This window comes from Notechis scutatus, chromosome 4 (genome assembly GCF_049901735.1).
Source record: "Notechis scutatus isolate UNSWTSFEM ecotype Mainland chromosome 4, rNotScu1.2, whole genome shotgun sequence".
Taxonomy (NCBI): Eukaryota; Metazoa; Chordata; class Lepidosauria; order Squamata; family Elapidae; genus Notechis; species Notechis scutatus.
Genome location: NC_142012.1, coordinates 72,374,764 through 72,395,262, shown reverse-complemented (window position 1 = coordinate 72,395,262; position 20,499 = coordinate 72,374,764). Strand labels below are relative to the sequence as shown.

Below are 20,499 nucleotides of genomic sequence, written 5' to 3'. Positions count from 1 at the left end.
ACGGAGAAGCTGGCAAATAGCAGTCACATGATAATGCGGTGCTTGGCAACCAATCATAAGTGCAAACAGGTTGCCAAGTGTCTTAAAAGTTAGTCATGCAAGAGAAAAAGTGTGAATGAACCTAGAAACAAAACTTTTTAATAGTTGCCTATCCATGTGGAATGTACCGTCCCCTAAAATCTGTATGACTTCAACACATTTTCCACAAAGCAACCTTCCTAGAAACTCTCTCCGCTATCTTTAAATAAGTTGAGATATTGCAAAGGCCAGTCCTTGCTAGTTGTCCCTGAAAATTGCTCTGTAACAATATAATCTGTGCTTCAGTTAAAATAGCCGTTGGATATACGTATGTAAAGAGTACATTTTTCACCTCTCTATTGAATGTACTAAATTGGAAATAACTTGATGACACCTGCATGTCACATTAATGAGCTTTCGAATGTATTTCTTTATTTTTTAAAGACAGAAAATGAAAATTCTGAAAAAAGGAAACTGTCTTTAGAATTTCAATCCTATGCATGATGATTTGCTTAATGATGGCAATTGGAAGTGCCAGAATTTCTATTGCTAAGCAATGTTGTCTAGTGATGTCACGTGTTATGATTGTATCACTTAGAAATGAAATTCTGGTCCCAACTGACATCTCAAGGATGACCTGAAACTGAATGCAAATAGGGTCTCGCAGCTGCTCCACCTTGTTAAGTTAACTCCATCTCATGCTGGGTTATTACACTTTCTCACAAACCGACAGGGCTAGCTGCCTTTTTGGATACAGTCTGTTTACAATGGGAACAAGAATCTCTTCTAGTAATGATGTGATCCCTGTCAGTTGAGATTGGTGCACAAATTTTATTGAAGTTCAAAAATAAAAACCAAGTTTCTTTATATTCATGGTCTGCTAAGTACTTCTTGGCATATTCTCACAGAAATAATACAGATTCAAGACTCATATTGATGACTCATATAGAGACTCTTTGATTTAAGCTATACAATCTGAAGAGAAAAATCCTCCCCAATTTCTCAGTATAGTATTACTGGAACAATAACCAGAGGCATCAATTAGACAATTGTGAATATGAAATTATAATAAAATCATTAAGAAATTAGACAAATTTCAAATGAATTGCACTGTACAATACAAGGCACTCTAGATTCACTATATTGTGAAAATATAGTTATCTACAATGAGTAAATATTTTCAGAGCATCATCACTGGCTACTTTATTTGTAGATAAACAGACAAAAAATATCTGCTGGTAGCTACTCCTTTCTGAAGTTTTAAAATATGTGAGAAATGATTGAGATACCTTTAGTCTGGTGTAATTAGAATCTAAGAATTCTAATAAGTTCAGCATATTTTTTCATGTTCTAATAGTTTATTTGTTCTAAATGCTGAATTTTTGTTGATTCAATTTTTAGAGTAAATTTGACCAAAATTATTCATTTGAGATTTACAAGGGGTGAACTGATATGCTGATTAGAGTTACAGCATAACCATTCAAAAGTCTTTTTGAAGAATAAAAGTTCTGCTTTCTCATGTTTCAGTTTTTAATATCCAAAAGATTTAGTGTAACTTATCACGACCTCTTGGAGGCACAGGTGGTGGATGGAAGTTGTCAGTGTTTGACAATCTGCAAATAAATATTTGAAAATAGCATAAGAATAGTTTATTATGTTACATAACCTATTACACTTACACATTTATTTTAAAAAGCAATTAAATACTTTGAAATGTAGGGTTTTTTAAGTTGATATACAATAACATTTACAATAGAAAAGCATTATATTATTGTTCTTTCATGTGGAGTTATTCATTGACATCCCATTACAATACTAGCAATTTCTAACTCTATTAAATTAATCAGGTAATATACAGGTAATGCTCAACTTGCAATTTATTTAGTGACATTTGTTACACTTACAACCATTGCAGCATCCTCATGTGATCAAAATTCATATTTATGATGGTTGCAGTGTCCCAGGGTCATGTGATCATCTTTTGCAATCTTCTAATAAGCAAAGCCAATAGGGAAGTCAAATTCACTTAACTATCGTGTAACTAACTTAATAACTGGAGTGATTTGCTTAATGACTGTGGCTAAAAAAGTCATAAAATGGGAAGAAACTCACTGAACTGTCTCACTTAGCAACATAAATTTTGGGCTCAATTATGGTCATAAGTCAAGGACTAGTTATAGTCCTTAAATAAACAAGGAATTGGGTCTCCAAATCTGCAAATGTTTTTCTGATTCTGTAATCTTTATATTAATCAAATATATATAATTTGTACATTCATTACAAAATACCACCTTATTCTAATCTGCCCACAGAATTTCTGCCAAAAGGGCTAGATTCTAATGATTTTGGACAACTAAAGTCCAGTCTCCAATCTTTGTTTTTTGGGGAAGGTTCATAAGAAGATGGTTGGTTTATAGCAATTGAGAACTGTGGAAGAAATAGATTATCTAGATCTCATGCAATCCATTTTCAGATTGGGATTTAGCATGGCAGCACTGCAACAACATTGGTTATGCTTATGAAATACCTGTGACACACCTGGGATTGCAGTGTTGCATCCATCCTTGAGCTGCTTGATTTCTCAGTGGCTTCCAATACTGTCAACTAAAGTATCCTTCTAAACCAGCTTGGAAGGATGGGGATTGGGATTGGTTCTCTTCCTCCAAAGCCGGTTCAGGATGGTGTTGGTTAGAGATGGGGGAGGTGTCATTTCCTATGCCCCTATTGTGTGGGTGTGCCTTCCCTCCTTTTCAGTATCTACATGAAACCATTAAGTTTAGGATTCTATACCCTGAAAATGCTGATGATGCTCAGCTATATCTTTCAACCCCAGACCAGCCATGTAAGGTTGTCAAGGTTTTGTCCTAATGCCGAGAGGCTGTGCAGGTTTGGATGGGGAGAAACTGTCTCTGATTTAATCCTAACAAGACCAAGTGGTTGCTGGTATCTAGCTCTGGGAATGGAAATCTTTTACCTTGGATGAGGTACCATCTCCCCCTTCAAGCTTGGTATACATTCTGGGGCTCTTTCTGGACTCACTGCTCTTGATTAAAGGGCAGGTGTTGGTTGTGGACATGAAGGCCTTTGCACAATTCCATCTGATAGCCTGTTGCACCCTATCTAATTTGCCCTCCTTTCAGATAGTTACTCATTTCTAATTACCTCATGGCTTGACTACTGCAATGTGTTATAAATGGAGCTGCCTTTCAAGGCCATTCAACTGATCCAAAATGCAACAGCACAAGCAGTAATGAACATGTCTCAGTGTACTCATATAACCCTTCTACTTTGCAAGCTGACTGCTTCCTGGCTTGCTTCTGAGTGCAATTCAAGAGGTTGATTGCTATCTATAAAGACCTACATGACCTTGGTTACTTGAGGGACTATCTGCCTCCCATAGCATCTGTCTGGTCAATTCAGTCCTGCAGGGCTGGTACACTCTAGGTTCCTTTGATTAAACTATGTCACCTATCAGGATCCCGGAACCATGCCTTCTCTATAGCAGTATCTGCCCTCTGGAATGAGGTCTTGGCCAAGAATGAGGTTCTCCCGCCCCCCAAATTGTTGTTTAAAAGAGCCATGAAGACCTCTGTTTACCTAATCGATATTTAGGTTTAGGGACATAGTGAAGTTCTGGTTTCTATATTCTGCTACCATGTTTCCCATCAGTTTTACTTTCGTTATATCCCTTTATATTATCTATTTTAGAATTAATCCAGGTAGAACAGAGATCTGTCAAATTCATTCTTTGTACAGTATAAATGTATTACAAAACAATATATAACCTGCTAGCAACTCGAGGAGGTATTCTTGGTGGTCTTCCAAATGAAATGGAAAGTTGGTTGTCTACCTGCAAGGTTCTCTTCATGTCAGGTATCTCATTATCCTACATAAAAAAGACAGTGATGTTCATTCAGTTTTAATTATCCTTTTTGAAAGTAATGTAACATTTTTTTCTTATTCCCCAGAAGATTTTGTATACCCAAAATTCTTACCGACATTATTTTCTCCCTTCCAATCTTTCCTTGTGGTTAGATAAGTTTATATTTTTAAAGACATTATCTCATTCACTTTTTATTTACAAATTAGAGCAGAGAACACGATAGGCATATTAGAATAGGCATAAATGAATAGTAATATACTGTACCTGCTGGATAAACACTAAAAATAAACATTTTAATAAAATGAATATTTTCAACTTTAGACTAAGTAATGAGGAATAATTTCTGTAGTTGCAATTCCTTAAATGTTCCTACTAGGAATTCTAATTCTGGGGGAAAGGAGTGAGTTTTTAAAAATTATGCTTTAAATATATAGAAATTATCCCCAGCCCCTTTATCTGTAACCTTCTCAAACTGTTTTGCATTATATTAAGGTAAATATTATGGTACTTCACTGTAAATTTAATTTAATATATATATATATATATATATTACTATTATTTGATTCTTAACAAAAAACAATCAATCAATCAATCAATAACCAATACAAACATACAATCAATCACTTCGGTAAATAATGCCATCAGAATTCTGTAAAAATAGATCATATTAGCAAAAACAGTCCTTTGTATTTCAACTAAATCTTCTCTGTTAAAATTATTTGGTGTATTGACTGTATACAATTGTATAGTTGTATTAAAAATAACTGATGAAGATTATGACATGCATAAATTTGTCTTTTTATCTTACGTTAAAAGACTTTTAAAATAAACAAATAGCCTTATTCTTTTAACAACTATTTTCAAGTTATCTCTGCATTAGATAGAACAAAATCTACTGCTTATGCATTCTATGTCATAAATATAGAATAATTATTATTTATAGCCTTGGTAGGAAATTCATACTAGTGTATGTATGCATGTGTGTGAGACAGAGGAAAGAAAGAAAGAAAGAAAGAAAGAAAGAAAGAAAGAAAGAAAGAAAGAAAGAAAGAAAGAAAGAAAGAAAGAAAGAAAGAAAGAAAGAAAGAAAGAAAGAAAGAAAGAAAGAAAGAAGAAAGATTGCACAAATAAAGTTTACCTCATTGTCACCCTCCATTCCACTACTGATACTCAACAGACTTCGGGTACTTGATCGGTTACTTGAACTGCCTGGTTAGAGGAGAAAATAAGCATTTTATAGTAGACTCCACTAATTTAAATTTCCACCCATTTTTGCCAACTCTGACATATTTTGGTTTATCATATATTTTTAATTAGTCCAATATTTTCCTACAAAGCTTTAGTCATTCTTGAACTATTAAACACTATTCTTTCTTGCTTTTGAATAAGCAGCAATTAAAAAACAAAAGTAATTTATCTATAATCTATATCAGAGATATCCACACTTGGCAACTTTAAGACTTGTGGATTTCAACTCCCAGAATTCTGGGAGATGAAGTCCGCAAGTCTTAAAATTGCCAAGTATGGGGACCCCTGATCTATATAATATATATATAATATCTATATATTCTATATAATCCCATGCAATGTCACAAAAATCAGTTTATATTATTCATAAATATGTGCACATATTAATAATTTCCCATCGTGTATTTAGTATGCCCAATGGGAATGATAGTGACAGATATAATTCAGAGTCTCATCATATATTTTATGCTTATTTTCACTATTCTTAAAATTATGATTTTTTTTCTTCAAGAAAATGAGAGAATGATCAGAATTCCAAGCCTATATTTGTAGATTTGCAATATACACTGCTCAAAAAAATAAAGGGAACACTTAAACAACACAGTGTAACTCCAAGTCAATCACGCTTCTGTGAAATCAAACTGTCCACTTAGGTAGCAACACTGATTGACAATCAATTTCACATGCTGCTGTGCAAATGGACTAGACAGCAGGTGGAAAGCATAGGCAGTTAGCAAGGAGTGGTATATAAAGGAGTGGTTCTGCAGGTGGTGACCACAGACCACTTCTCAGTTCCTATGCTTTCTGGCTGATGGTTTGGTCACTTTTGAATGCTGGCGGTGCTTTCACTCTAGTGGTAGCATGAGATGGAGTCTACAACCCACACAAGTGGCTCAGGTGATTCTAAACACAAGGCTGTATACAATGAAAATGTTTAATACTGTGCCTATAGGAAGTATAACTGCAAAATATATAGTAGGATAGTATAAAAAGAGTGCTTATGACTTAAAGGACTAAAGAATTAAAAAGATTTATTTATTTATTTATTGAATTTATATTGCCGCCCATGGTGACTCGAGGCAACTTACAGAATATAAAACCACATTTAAAACAATAAAAACTAACAAAAAGAATCAAATAAATTAATAAAGTACAATAGAACAAAATCTGGAAAAAAAAATCACCCACCAACTCCCACCCGCCGCCCCGATGACAGCAGATCACACAAGCTATTTGATGGGCTCCATCCCGCTCTGGGTTTCCCAGGCCCGCTGGCAGAACCAGGTCTTCAGTGCCTTCTGGAAGAGTGTGGGCCATTCTAATCTTTGAGGGAATGATGTTCCAGAGAGAGGGAGCCACCACAGAGAAGGCCCTTCTGGGTCCCATCAGGTGTATCCCCCTTGGGGATGGGACCCGCAACATTCCCTGTCTCCCTGCTCTGATGGGCCGGGTAGATGTGACTGGTAAGAGATGGTCCCTCAGATAACCTGATCCCAAGCCATGAAGGGCTTTAAAGGTGACAACCAGCACCTTGAATTGCACCTGGAAACAAATCAGCAACTAATGCAGCTCCCGCAGAAGACATGATACATGTGCAACTGGGGTCTGCACAAAACCATGTGGACCGCTGCATTTTGCACCAACTGGTGCTTCCGGATGCTCTTCAAGGACAGCCCCATGTAAAGTGCATTGCAATAGTCAAGACAGAAAGTGACTAGGGCATGAGTGACTGTGAGTAGGGACTGTTGGTCCAGGAAATGGTGTAACTGGTGCACAAAGTTGCGCAAAGGCCCTACTGGCCACGACTGCCACCTGCTCTTCAAGCAGGAGTTGTGAGTCCAGGAAAAAAAACCTAGATTACGTACAGGATCTGTTTGGGGTAGTGCCACCCCATCCAAGACCAAAGGTGGCAATTCTCCCTGAGCCAATGAACCCCAAACCCAGAGCCACTCAATCTTGGAAGGATTTAGTTTCAACCCATTGTTCCCCATCCAGGCGCTAACAGCCTCCAGGCACTGTGAGAGGGAGGACACAGCAACACTTAACTCGCCATGGGCCAAGACATACAGCTGGGTATCATCAGCATATTGATGATACCTCAGTCCATGGTGATGGATGATCTTACCCAGTGGCTTCATATAAATGTTGAACAGGAGCGGAGAGAGTACCGAGCCCTGTGGAACCCCATAAAGCAGTGGGCAAGGGCTGGATCTCTCCCCTCCTATCAACACTGACTGAGAGTGGCCGCAGAGGAAGGAAGCGAACCAGGACAGCACAAGGCATCCCACTCCCATCCCCCGAAGCTGCCCCAGGAAAATCCCATGGTGGATGGTATCCAAAGCCACCGAGCGGTCAAGTATAACTGCAAAATTTATAGGAGGATAGTATAAAAAGAGTGATTATGACTTAAAGGGCTAAAGAATTAAAAAAGATTAATTACAGTAATGGATTCTATAAATTGATAGCAATAAAGTAATAAAAGTAAGAATCAATATTAAATAAATGTACCTACAAATATAGTGCAAAGATATAAATAAATGACTAAATAGACAGGTAGAGTTGAAGTGGGTGATCAAGAGAGCCAGACAGGAAGAAAAGAGATTTGACAATACATTTAATGTGAAGAATCAAATTATAGGTTAGGAATTCCTTAATCTGAGCAATGCAAACTATTGAAATCCAAAGTATACTTCTTCATTCCTTGCTAGATAGCTTTCTGGCTACCTGCTTGCTTACTTGCAGTACTTGATGTGCTTTCTGTTTTCCAGTCACCTCGCTTTATCTCTTTGCTTATTGGGAAAAGATTTTTTCTCGGACTATATTCATAAATGCTACACTCTGGTTTCTTTGGCATAATCTGAGAATGTCCAACTGGTATAGTGATTTCCAAATCTAAGAAGAAAGAATAATGATTAACCAATTAGTTAGCATCTGCAGGCCAAAACTTTCAAGTTCTTCCTAAGTTAAAATTGGAAAAATAGAAACTGTTTTGGTTCTAACACATATCTTGGCATGTACAATTACAATTCTAATCATCAAACAGAAAGCATCTTCACCATTTTGGAAAACCAATAGGGGTGCTTTAATCTTCATTTGGACATGTTTTGATCTTTTTCTTTTTCCCACTGAACCTGGAATGTACTCTTGAACTGCATACATAACAAGCTATGCCGTAATTTTTTATACATTTAGAGTAATACTTAAAAATGGACAATGGACAATCAGTATTGAATGCAAAACATATATTTCAACCATTTACTGTATATATACCGCAACATGAAAAAATGACCTATTGATATTTGTCAAAAACAAAACACTGAATATTGCATGAGTATATGCTTTTTGGAACATCTTGAAGGCTTTGTATGCCAGCAAACACATTCCTGACTTTTACAATTCTTGACACTGTATGTTAAGAAATTGAAAATATTCCCCTATCTTTAGTTTGTATTACAATAAAGCAATTACTCTTTAGTTCAATATTTTATAAGATGCTAATCAAGAATAAAGGTATTCAGTATTTTGGATAGTTGACAGTATATCTTTAGCATTCTTGCAAAATGGGGGTCCTGGTTGCTGAAGCCATCCAAAAGATATGCATGAGATGTGATGACAATATAGCCCTGACCTATTGCTAGCTTCCCTAGCCCATGACAGGCAGCAGTCATCCACCACTCTCAATTTCAAATAATAGATTAAATTCTTGGAAGTATTGTTCTAATAGTTTACTATGTTGATTAGCCCATGGGCTATATCAAAGTGCAGAGTTCCAAACAGAAAGTATATTCCCAAGTACTTGACTTTCTTAACTATTTGAAAATTCACTTTTTCTGCCAGTTTTTCTTTTGTTTTTGTGTAAGGTTTTAACTATCACTTTAGTTTTTTCTGTTTATTCTTAGTCCTGCTACCTCTCCAAACTCCTTCATCTCTTTTAATAGGAATTGTCTCTAACGGTTCTTCTACAATGAATACCAAATCATCTGCAAATGCTTGTAGTTTATATCTTTCCTCTCTTATCTCCAATCATTTAATTTCTGGATTTTGCCTGATATTCCTATTCAAGACTTCCAAAGTTAATATAAATATTAAAGGCAATAATGGGCATCCTTGTCTTGTTCCTTTCTTTATATTAAAATTCTGTGTAGTCCCCATTTACAGTTACTTGTTATAAACAGTTGTTTGTTTATAATATATCATCTTAATTACATTTATAAATTCTTCTCCAAAGTCCATACAGTTTAATTTATGTATCATAAATTGCCAACTTACATTACCAAAAGCCTTCTGAGCATCTAAGAAAATTAGTGCCATTTGTTTTCCTGGATGTGTTTCATAATATTTTAATGTATCTAACATAATCCTTAAATTGTGCTTTATTTGTCTTTTTAGTAAGAAACCATTTTGATCTGGGTGGATAAATTCAGTCAAAAATGTTCAGTTTCTTTGCTATTATTGAAGCAAAGATTTTATAGTTCACATTTAATAGAGATATTGGTCTATAATTTTTTAATCTGTGTCAGATCTACATCCTCTTTTGGTATTAGCGTAATATTTACTTCTATCCATGTATTTGGCAATTTGGCTTCCAATAATAGCTCATTACAAACTTCCTTCAATGGCAAGCTTAACATGTCTGAAAAACGGCGTGATTTAGTGCCCAGTGGTGGCAGCGCTCCCCAGAAAGCTCCCCAGGCAGGGAGCTGGGCTGCATGGGATCTAGTGCCTGGTGGTGGTAGCACCAGTGCTCCAAGTGGGCGGCCATGGCATCCACCCGGAGGCCCCCCTGGTGATAAGCAATAAGGGTTGGCCAATCTCATATTAGTAACCATGTTTGGTTACCTAAACGGTCCTTTTCAGGGCCACAAACAATAAAAATGTTATCAAAACACTAGCATCGGCCTTAGTAATTGCAACACTTATGCCACTGGCTATGCATCAATTAATCTATTTTCTTTTTTTTTTTTTGGAAAATTTTATTTGGGTTGTCACACACAAAAAAACATAGTACAAATAAAACATCTTTTTTGAAAATAGCATGGTCCCGGGTTACACTTCTTCATACAGACAAACTCAATTTCATGCTCATTTTTATGTTCTATTCCATATCTTATTACTGTTTTACATTTTCTACAAAGTTTTTCTCCTCTTTTAATTTTCTCAGTTTTATTTTGGTTATCTCATCTCAATTCAACTCATTATATTTATACTTTTTGTCTGTCCTGTTTCAATTTCATATTATCTTTTCTCATTAAACAAATTTTCTCCTGTAATTACTAATTGGAGTATGACACCTTTATATCTTTTAATTTTATCCATTCAACTCTTATTTAAGCTTCAATGTATACCTTAAGGTTATAACATTCAATATAACACATAACTTCCAATCGAATTCTGCTTGGTACATTCTTAAAATACACACTATATTCTTAAAAAGAGATTATAAATATATGTAATTAAAACACTCATTCCATTGCAATTCAGTTCTATCATTAATATTCATTAAAATCTTAATATCTTTAACATTTCTTTTCAATTAAATTTCATACTTCCTTGGGAACACTTACAAGCTTTCCATAATTAATTTTCCCCCCTATTTCTCTTCACTTATATTTTATAAAACATTAAATAATTAAAACGTTCCCATCCTTTCCTTATTCAATTCTCTCATTCATTTTATTTCATTTATTTATTAACAAACATTTCACTAGATTACAATAACTATTTTATCCATCATTTTAATCATACCTTGTTTCATATTTTCTAAAATTATTTCTATTTCTAATATAACAATACTATCTTATGTACCTTTGCAGAATCCCTTTTTCAATTAAATTTTCACCCATTATCTCTAAATAGGCCGTTTCTCCATATCTTGTTTCTGTCATTTATAACTTCTTTTCCTTTCCTTCTTCCCTCTCTTCTTCTGCCTCCCCTTTTTACCCCCTTGTCTCTCTACTTCTAATTCTCTCTTCTGTATTTCCCTCTTCTGTTGCTTTCTAATATTATACTTATTTTTCAAACTATTGTTCTTTTTCTTGGTTGTTTTTTCAAATCTTAGACTTTTCGTTCTCTTTCCCCCCTTTCCTTTTTCCCCCCACATAAAATTACTTATTCATTAAAGATGGCTTCTTCTTTGTCCCAATCTTCTTGTTCTGCAGGTGTTTCTTGTTGTTTTTCATAGTTCCAAATCTCCATTTCTAAGAACTGAAATATGAAGCCAAAAGAACCTCTCCCTTCTTTTGCATCTTCTTTGTACTTTTTAAGTTCCATTTTCAGTTCTTCTAAAAGTAGTGCCATTTTAAACACTTCAAAACAACCAGCCAATTGATTTTAGTCACTCAAATGCAATAACGAAAAATCCAGAGATCACCAAATAATCTAAATACTCCCAAGCTGTTTCTTCTTGCTTCTTTTTTCTACTTTCTCTTCCTGGGGTTCTACTATTTTGTTGCCAGGTTTCAGTTAAAATGTATCTTTTAGAAGTCTTCTTAAGGTTTTACTGTAAATTCCTTTTAATTCCAGGGAGTCTCCTCCCTTTTTTCCAGATCCTGCCCTTTTATTCTTTTTCTCTCTTTTCCTGCTTTTAAAAGCTTTTAAGTATCCAGAAATCTTTATTATCCCTTTGACATTTTATTTTCAGGTTAAATGCCTATTGATGTCAAAGTGGATTTTTTTTTTTCAATTTCTTATTTAAATCTCTTAGCTATCAGTATAGGGAAAGGGAGAGAAGAAAAAAACCCAAATCCTTTCCCTTTTCTCTCTCCTTCGCTGCTTCAAAATCTTCTTTGGGAACAATGTTACTTTTTTTTATAGTTTAAATTGCAGGGTACCTTAGTTGTTGCTTTTACAGTTTTACCCGGTCAACCAAGACTTTCTCTTCTTATCTTCCTCCTGCACATTCTTTTCCAGTCAAGTTCTTCTTTGAGGCGGCCATTTCTGACCACCACTGCAACCACCTTTGGGAAAGGGAGTGATGGCCAGCTGAGGAGGAGAGATGCGGCTTTCCTCAACCCTGCTGGCAGTCTCCCCCCTCTTCACCATCTCTACGGGGTGGCTTAGCCCCCAAACCAGCCAGCTTGGGGCGCTCCAGCGGCGAGCACAGATCGAAACTATGCACGATCGCGGTTTCGGTCTGTCTGCGAAGAGACTCAAACTGGAACTCAATTAATCTCTTTTCATAGTCATTGTAAGCATGCATTGTAAACATACAAGAAAATTCACAATCCCCATCCAAACAGCACCAAATTGCAAAAAGCTTGTGCTTTTCACTTAAAAACCACCAGTATTTATTTAAATATAACAATATTTTCATAGCAGTTAGCATAAAGATCATAAAATCAATGACCTATCCAAAAAATGTCATAAACTGTAAACTGTAAACCATGCAGGACTTTTTCACACAGCTGTATAAAAATTGGGAGGGGAAAGGATTTCCAGTAATGATGTCATAGCAGTGCAGAAGAAAAGGGACGACCTCCGTCCTTTGACTCTGATTTTATCATGATCGGGGACCCTTCGAAGGCACGGAAAGCTTGCAGAGCAATGCGAAACAGAGGGGAAGCCTGGAGAGCAACGAAGTGGAAGCCAACCACCCATTGCAATCAAAGGATCCTTCTCTAACCCGGCACAAAAAGTGTCAAGTCACCTTGACATGGCAGACCCGAGGCCATGACAAGTCACAACGGATGAGGAAGAAAAGATCTTATTGAACAGACTGTGACATACAGACCGGTGAAAAGATCCCAGATTTGCAATGGGTTGAATTGTTAAAGAGAGCAAATCCCAGAAATACTCAGTAAACAAGTGGGAATTCCAGTGGGCTCTGGTGGGAGGGTTTTATCCCCCAAGAGTTTAGCGGTGACTTGAAGGGAAGAGCTGCCATCTACCGAAGCCAAAAGCGAAAAAGCGAAAGCAATTCAAAGCTTAGAGTGACAGAAAGAGGTGCAACAAAGATGGAGGGAAAAGAAAGAGAAAGGACTGTGAAAGTGAAAGCGGGAGGGCGGGAGGCATCAGAGGAGAGAGAGGTGAAAGGAGAAACCTGCGACTCGACTCAACGTGCTGAAAGCAACAAAGTAACAGCAGAGTGAGGCTGAAAAAAATTGGAAAAATCCAGGTTAGACAGAAGGGTGAAGAAGAGAGGCTCGGAGTGGATGGCATGTGAGGGAAAAGAGGCGACAAAGACGGAGTGTGGTGAGGAAAGACGGCAGGGAATGGAGGAGAGAAAGGTGGGTGCTTTAGACTAATGACTAATGAGAAAAGTGAAGAAGATCGAGAAAAGGCTGCGAAAGAGTGGAGAAACAAATCCTAGAAATCAAATTGAGAAAAACCGAGGACTATACGAGACCCAAAGCCAATAACAAATGAAAAATTAAAAATACCAGCTGAGAGAGAGGTGGAAATAATACTGTGATGCCAAGAAACTATATATTAACTGGAGGTCAAGTCTATTCGAGGAGTGATAGAGAATTAATTTGATCATTATATTGAATATTGTGACTGTGTTGATTATATTGATTATAGTACTTATATAAACTTATAGTATTTATATAAACTCCAGTGACTGAAATATTTTCAAGATATAACCAAAGTATATTTAACATTTACAATATTGTATTAATAACTATATTAACTATTTATTAATTGTTAACTATATTATATTATATCTGATATAGCTTATTTCAATAAATTGTAACTATTTACTATTTTGTAGAAAGTAATAATATTGATTATATTTAAACTCCAGTGATTGAAATGTAATTAAGATATAATCATATTTAACATTTACAACATCCATATTAATAACTAAATTAACTATATAATTATTAACTATATTATGTATTATGATGGGTTCAATACAAGAGGCAATCCAAAAAAATGAACAGAAAATAAAAACGGTAGAAATAAAAACAGAACAAACAGAAAAAAAAACTGGAACAGGTTGATCAATGAATGATGGCAATGAATAAGGATTTAGAAGTCTCCTTGATTCATCTAGAAATGGATCAAGACTCCTTTTTTCTAAGATTTCAGAACGTGATCAAAACTAAGGATGAAAATCTGGGAAGACTGATGGTGGAACTGACAGTGGTATGTACATGGTTTACAAATTGGTTTGTGTTTCCACTTTGTAGTCTTCAATTAGAATTACATTGTATATGTTCTCATATTGTCAAATATTCCTAAATACATTAATATCATTGTTAATCAATCATTTGACTATACTATTATTCATTCATGTTTTACAAAATAATCCATATTTTACTTAATTTATTTTATGACAGTTCATATTTCCATCTCAAATCTATCCTATAATCATTTTGTAGATATAATAAAAAATACATCATTATATATTCATTATGTTCTAAAAATCTACATATTTCATTACCATTTTTTATTGTTTAACCATTGATAGAATAGATCCTAAATTTTATAAAATTGTTTATCTTCTTGTTCCCTGATTTCAAATGTCAATCTACTCATTTCAGCAAATTCCATTATTTTCTTAGTAACTTCCTCCTGGGTTGATATTTTCTCATTTTTCCAATTTTTAGCAAATACACTCCTAGCTGCTGTTAATACATTTGCAATCAAATATTTCAATTTTTACTATATATTTCAGGTAAAATTCCCAATAAAAATATCTCTGGTTTCAAGTCTATATGCCTTTTTGTCATTTTTTCCAACCATGTGTGGATTTTAGTCCAATATTTTTTGGCATCTGCGCACATCCACCACATATGGTAATATGAGCCAGGTATCTGATGACATTTCCAACATTTTTCAGAATTGTTCTTGAACATTCTTGCTATTCTTGTTGGGGAAAAATGCCACCTGTAAAACATCTTATACAAATTTTCTTTATATGCTGTTGACATTGTCATTTTATAATTTTGAGACCACAATTTTTGCCATTTCTCTAAATCAATCCAATATCCAAAATTCTTCCCCCAAGCAATCATTGTTTCTTTAACTTGTTCTTCTTCTAGTTTAAATATCCATCCAGTTTTTTAATCACCTTTTCATCAGTACCTGTCAAAATCTTATCTAAATCAGTCAATTTATCATAGAAACCTTCTGTTTTAGAAACTTTATCATACCTAGAATGTATTTGCGCATATGAAAACCAATTCATCTTTATACCTTGTTCTTCTAATTTTTGCATAGATTTAAGTTCACCCTTTTCATTCAATATTTCACCATATCTAACTGTTTGTTCCTTTTTGTATATTATAGGATAAGAAAATGCTTCAATAGTTGATAGCCAGACCGAAATTTTCAAATAACATTGCCTTTTAGTCTTCTCCCAATTTAACCACAGAGACTCCCATATATAATATCTTCTAAAATACCCCTGTGTTTTAGTTCCTTTATACCATACAAAAGCATGCCACCCCAATAACAGATCATGTCCTTCTAGTATAGGGGTGGGCAAACTATGGCCCGCGGGCCACATCCGGCCCGTTGGTCTGTCCAATGCGGCCCGCCCCTGAAAAAAAATTGCTGCCAGTGGTCTGTCCAATCTGGCCCGCCCCTGAAAAAAAATCGCTGGGTGTGGCGTATTGGCCTGTGCCGCGTGGCCCCCAAAGCTGCAAAACAGTGCGGAGCGATCTAGGTGTAGGAAAGAAAAGAAATTTGCAAAGGCCTCGGCTGGGAGTTCGAAATCACCTTCGAGTGCGACCTCTCCGAAGGTGAGTCCCCGCCGATCCCCCTTTTTTTTCCGGGGCTTCCAGGCTTAAACTTTGCAAAGGCAAAGCTTGCAGGCTGGAGCGTCTTCCCGCCGAGGAGCGGGAAGGGTTCCACCCGGCGGGCGGGGCGGGCTGCTTGGAGCCACCTAAAGCTAGGCCGCTGCTAGTGGAGCCTTGCCCTGCCTTGGTGCCCCGTTTCCCGGCTTGGCGGTCCTGCTCGGGCGGCACTTTAAAAGCCTGCTCCCAGCACCCGAGCAACTTCCCAGCAACTTTCGGCTTCGTTTTAACTCGCGGGCGCTCGCGCCTGGCCCCGAGCCGCACGGCGGAGGGGAAGCCCGGCGGGCGGGCAGGTGGGCTGCTTGGAGGAGGCGACCCAGCGGCGCTCCAGGCTTTCCCTCCACCGTGCGGCTCGGAGCGAGCGCGAGCGCCCGCGAGTTAAAACGAAGCCGAAAGTTGCTGGGAAGTTGCTTGGTTTTCCAGGGCTTCCAGGGCTTTGCAAAGGCAAAGTTTGCAGGCTGGAGCGTCTTCCCACCGAGGAGCGGGAAGGGTTCCACCCAGCGGGCGGGCGGGCTGCTTGGAGCGGGCTGCCGTGCAGCTCGGGCGAGGTGCGGCGCCCGCGAGTTAAAACGAAGCGAAAGTTGCTGGGAAGTTGCTTGGTTTTCCGGGGCTTCCAGGGCTTTGCAAAGGCAAAGTTTGCAGGCTGGAGCGTCTTCCCGCCGAGGAGCGGGAAGGTTCCGCCGGCGGGCGGGCGGGCTGCTTGGAGCGGGCTGCTGTGCGGCTCGGGCGAAACGCGGCGCCCGCGAGTTAAAACGAAGCCGAAAGTTGCTGGGAAGTTGCTCGGATTTCCGGGGCTTCCAGGCTTAAACTTTGCTCGGGCGGCACTTTAAAAGCCTGCTCCCAGCACCCGAGCAACTTCCCAGCAACTTTTGGCTTCCTTTAACTCGCGGGCACTCGCGCCTGGCCCCGAGCCGTGCAGCGGAAGGGAAGCCCGGCGGGCGGGCTGCTTGGAGGAGGCTCCGGGCTTCCCCTCCGCCAGGCACGGCGCCGCGAGTTAAAACGGCCGAAAGTTGCTGGGAAGTTGCTTGGTTTTCCGGGGCTTCCAGGGCTTTGCAAAGGCAAAGTTTGCAGGCTGGAGCGTCTTCCCACCGAGGAGCGGGAAGGGTTCCGCCCGGCGGGTGGGTGGGCTGCTTAAACTTTGCTCGGGCGGCATTTTAAAAGCCTGCTCCCAGCACCCGAGCAACTTCCCAGCAACTTTAACTCGCGGACACTCGTGCTCGCCCGAGCCGCACGGCAGCCCGCTCAAGAGCCCGCCCGCCGCGGGAACCTTCCGCTCCTTGCGGGAAGATGCCCTACCTGCAAACTTTGCCTTTGCAAAGCCCTGGAAGCCTCAGAAACCCGAGCAACTTCCCAGCAACTTTCGGCTTCCTTTTAACTCACGGGCGCCGCGCCTGGCCCCAAGCCACGCGGGCGGAGGGGAAGCCCGGCGGGCGGGCGGGCAGACTGCTTGGAGGAGGCTCCGGGCTTCCCTCCGCCAGGCACGAGCGCCTGCGAGTTAAAAGGAAGCCGAAAGTTGCTGGGAAGTTGCTTGGTTTTCCGGGGCTTCCAGGCTTAAACTTTGCAAAGGCAAAGTTTGCAGGCTGGAGCGTCTTCCCGCCGAGGAGCAGGAAGGGTTCCGCCCGGTGGGCGGGCGGGCTGCTTAAACTTTGCTCGGGCGGCACTTTAAAAGCCTGCTCCCAGCACCCGAGTAACTTCCCAGCAACTTTCGGCTTCCTTTAAACTCGCGGGCGCTTGCGCCTGGCCCCGAGCCGCGCGGCAGAGAGGAAGCCCGGTGGGCAGGCGGGCTGCTTGGAGGAGGCGACCCGGCGGTGCTTCGGCAGCAGCAACAGGCAGTTTCGCCCGGGCTCCGCTCAGGTGTCCGGCTGGGGCTGTCAGGAGTTGCTACCGCCGGCGCAGCTTCGTGCGGCTCCAGTCCCGCGTTGCCTTGGGAAGGAAAAGGCAAAACCAGGAGCCTCCGGTGCCGCTGCTCCCGTTGCAAAGCACCGCCGCGGCTCTTCCTTTTTGCCTTTCCCTTCCTGAGGCAACGCGGGACTGGAGCCGCACGGAGCCGCGCCGGCGGTAGCAACTCCTGACTCAGGGGGCCTCCGAGGGGAGGGGAAGGAGGAGAAGAGGGGGGAAGGGGGGGGTGATTCCCAAAAAATCTTGTACTGACCCGGCCCGTCTGTCAAATTTTAAAAAAGTCAATGCGGCCCCCGAGCCAAAAAGTTTGCCCACCCCTGTTCTAGTATCAACAATCTAGCATTTCTTAATGTTATCCATTCCTTGACTCACATCAAATTTGTAGCTTGGTAGTACAACTCCCAAAACCAAATCCTCCTCTTATTCTAGCATCTTGCAAAAGTTTTAATTTTATTCTCGCTTTCTTACCTTGCCATATATATTTCAACACAATTTTATTTAAATCTTCAAAATAGTCTTTTCCAAGCCTAATTGGAATTGTTTGGAACAAATATAAAATTCTGGGTAATATATTCAACTTGATTGTTGATATTCTCCCTATTAAGAGCAGTTGTAAATTTTCCCATTTCGCCAAATCTAGCACTATCTGCTGCTTAAGTTTAATATAGTTATTCTCTTTTAGTGTACTACATCTTTCTGTCAAATGTATCCCCAAGTACTTGATCTTATTTGTGACCTGGATTTTCAATACATCCGCCAATTCTTCCTTTTGTCTTGATAACATATTCTTTGTCAAAATCTTTGTTTTGTCTTTATTTATTTTCAAACCAGCCACCTTCCCATATACCTCTATCTTTTCTATCAATTTTAATGCTGTTTCTAGTGGGTCTTCTAAAATAAAAACCAGATCAGTTGCGAATGCTTGCAACTTAAATTCTTCCTTTTTAATTTTCATCCCTTTTATATCCTTTTCTTCTCTAATATTTCTGTTTAGCACTTCCAAGGTTAACACAAACAACAGAGGTGACACTGAGCACCCTTGTCTTGTTCCTTTTCTTATATCAATAGAGTCTGTCAGTTCTCCCTCTATCATTACCTTTGCCGTTTGGTTATGATATATAGCTTCTATTGCTTGGATGAATTTTTTTACCAAAGCTCATCTGGTCCAGCAGTAACAACATGAACCGCCAATTCACATTATCAAATGCCTTCTGTGCATCTAAAAATATCAAAGCCATTTGTTTTTCAGGGTGTGCCTCGTAGTATTCCAAAGTGTCCAAGATTACTCTCATATTGTCTTTAATTTGTCTCTTTGGCAGAAATCCATTTTGATCAGGATGAATAAAATTATTTAGGTATTTTTAAGTCTTTCTGCCAACATTGAAGCAAAAATTTTATAATCTGCGTTTAGTAGGGAAATAGGTCTATAGTTCTTGATTTGTAATGGGTCGGCCTCTTCTTTTGGGACAAGTGTAATATAAGCTTCTGACCATGATTTAAGTGTCTTCTTCTTTAACATAACTTCATTCATAACTTCTAGCAATGGAAGATTCAACGATTCTTGTAGTGTTTTGTAAAATTCCGCCGGAAGTCCATCTGGGCCTGGTGCCTTTCCATTGTTTTGCTTCTTAAGTGCTTCAGTTAACTCCATCGTTATATTGCTTTCTAACATTATTTCAATCTCTTTAGGTATATGGGGTGGATTAGCATTCTGTTACTGTTTAACTCTTTCATCATGAATATTCTCTTGTGTGTATAGTTTCCCATAATAGTCTCGTATAACTTCCTTCTTCTCTTTACTTCCATAGCAAACTTGGCCTTGATCATCTATTAATTGCAATATTTTCCTTGATTCTTTCTCCTTTCTCAATTTATATGCTAACCATCTAACTGGTTTATCTGCATCTTCAAAATAGTTCTGTTTCGCACCTCTGATTTTCTGTGCTAATTCTTCTTTTTCCATTAGTCCCATTTTATGTTTAATTATATCCATTTTTAACTTAATGTCCTTTTTCTGTGGCATTTTCTGTAACTCATTTTCGAGTCCTTTAATGTCTTAGAGGCTAGTCTTTTTGTGGTATTTCTTTTCCTTGTATAGTCTATTATCAAGCCTCTGGCATATGCCTTCATTGTATCCCATACGTTCTGCATTGATGTGTCTTCTTTTTTATTTTCTTTAAAGAAAAAAGCCAGTTCTTTCTCCATCCTCTGTATGAAGTCTTTTTCTTTTAGTGTAGTATTATTTAACATCCTTCTAGATCTTCTTCTTTGTCCTTTCCATTTAATTGTCATTGGATTACAATCTGCCCAAGTACTTGTTTCAATATTTATTTCTTGAATATTAGCTAACAATTCTGTTGACATCCATATCATATCTATTCTGGACCATGATAAATGTCTGTTTGAATAGAAGGTGTATTGTTTTGTCTTAGCATTTCTTTCTCTCCATGTATCTTTTAAATTTATTTCATCTATCATTTTAAAAAAGGATTTAGGGAGAGTCTTTCTGTTCTGCTTTGTTGTTTTCTGTGTTGTATAGTCCAATTTATTGTCTACAATTCCATTAAAGTCTCCCATCATAACGATATTAGCATAGTCCAGTTCAATTATTTTCATATGTAATTTTCTATAAAATTCTTCTTGATTGTCGAGGAACTGACAGTTCTTGATCAGCTCCCGTGGTGGCCATTTTGAGCCCACCAAAATTAA

At 38.4% G+C, this 20,499-nt stretch overlaps 1 protein-coding gene across 9 annotated transcripts in view; it reads right to left on the bottom strand.

The window, feature by feature from the left end:
• Positions 1 to 829: 829 nt before the first annotated feature.
• Positions 830 to 20,499, bottom strand: part of PIK3AP1 (phosphoinositide-3-kinase adaptor protein 1) — a 126,771-nt gene continuing 107,101 nt past the window's right edge. For 4 of the 9 annotated variants that reach the window (XM_087963726.1, XM_087963733.1, XM_087963731.1 and 1 more), the window contains 4 exons: positions 7,886 to 8,041; positions 5,040 to 5,110; positions 3,804 to 3,904; positions 830 to 1,631 (listed from right to left, as the gene is read on the bottom strand). In XM_087963726.1, the coding sequence (XP_087819852.1) occupies positions 1,565 to 1,631; positions 3,804 to 3,904; positions 5,040 to 5,110; positions 7,886 to 8,041 (395 nt within the window). In that variant the 3' untranslated portion in view covers positions 830 to 1,564. Of the gene's footprint in view, positions 1,632 to 3,803; positions 3,905 to 5,039; positions 5,111 to 7,873; positions 8,042 to 20,499 lie in introns of all 9 variants that reach the window. The other 5 variants (XM_087963725.1, XM_087963732.1, XM_087963730.1 and 2 more) reach the window with 2 other exon arrangements.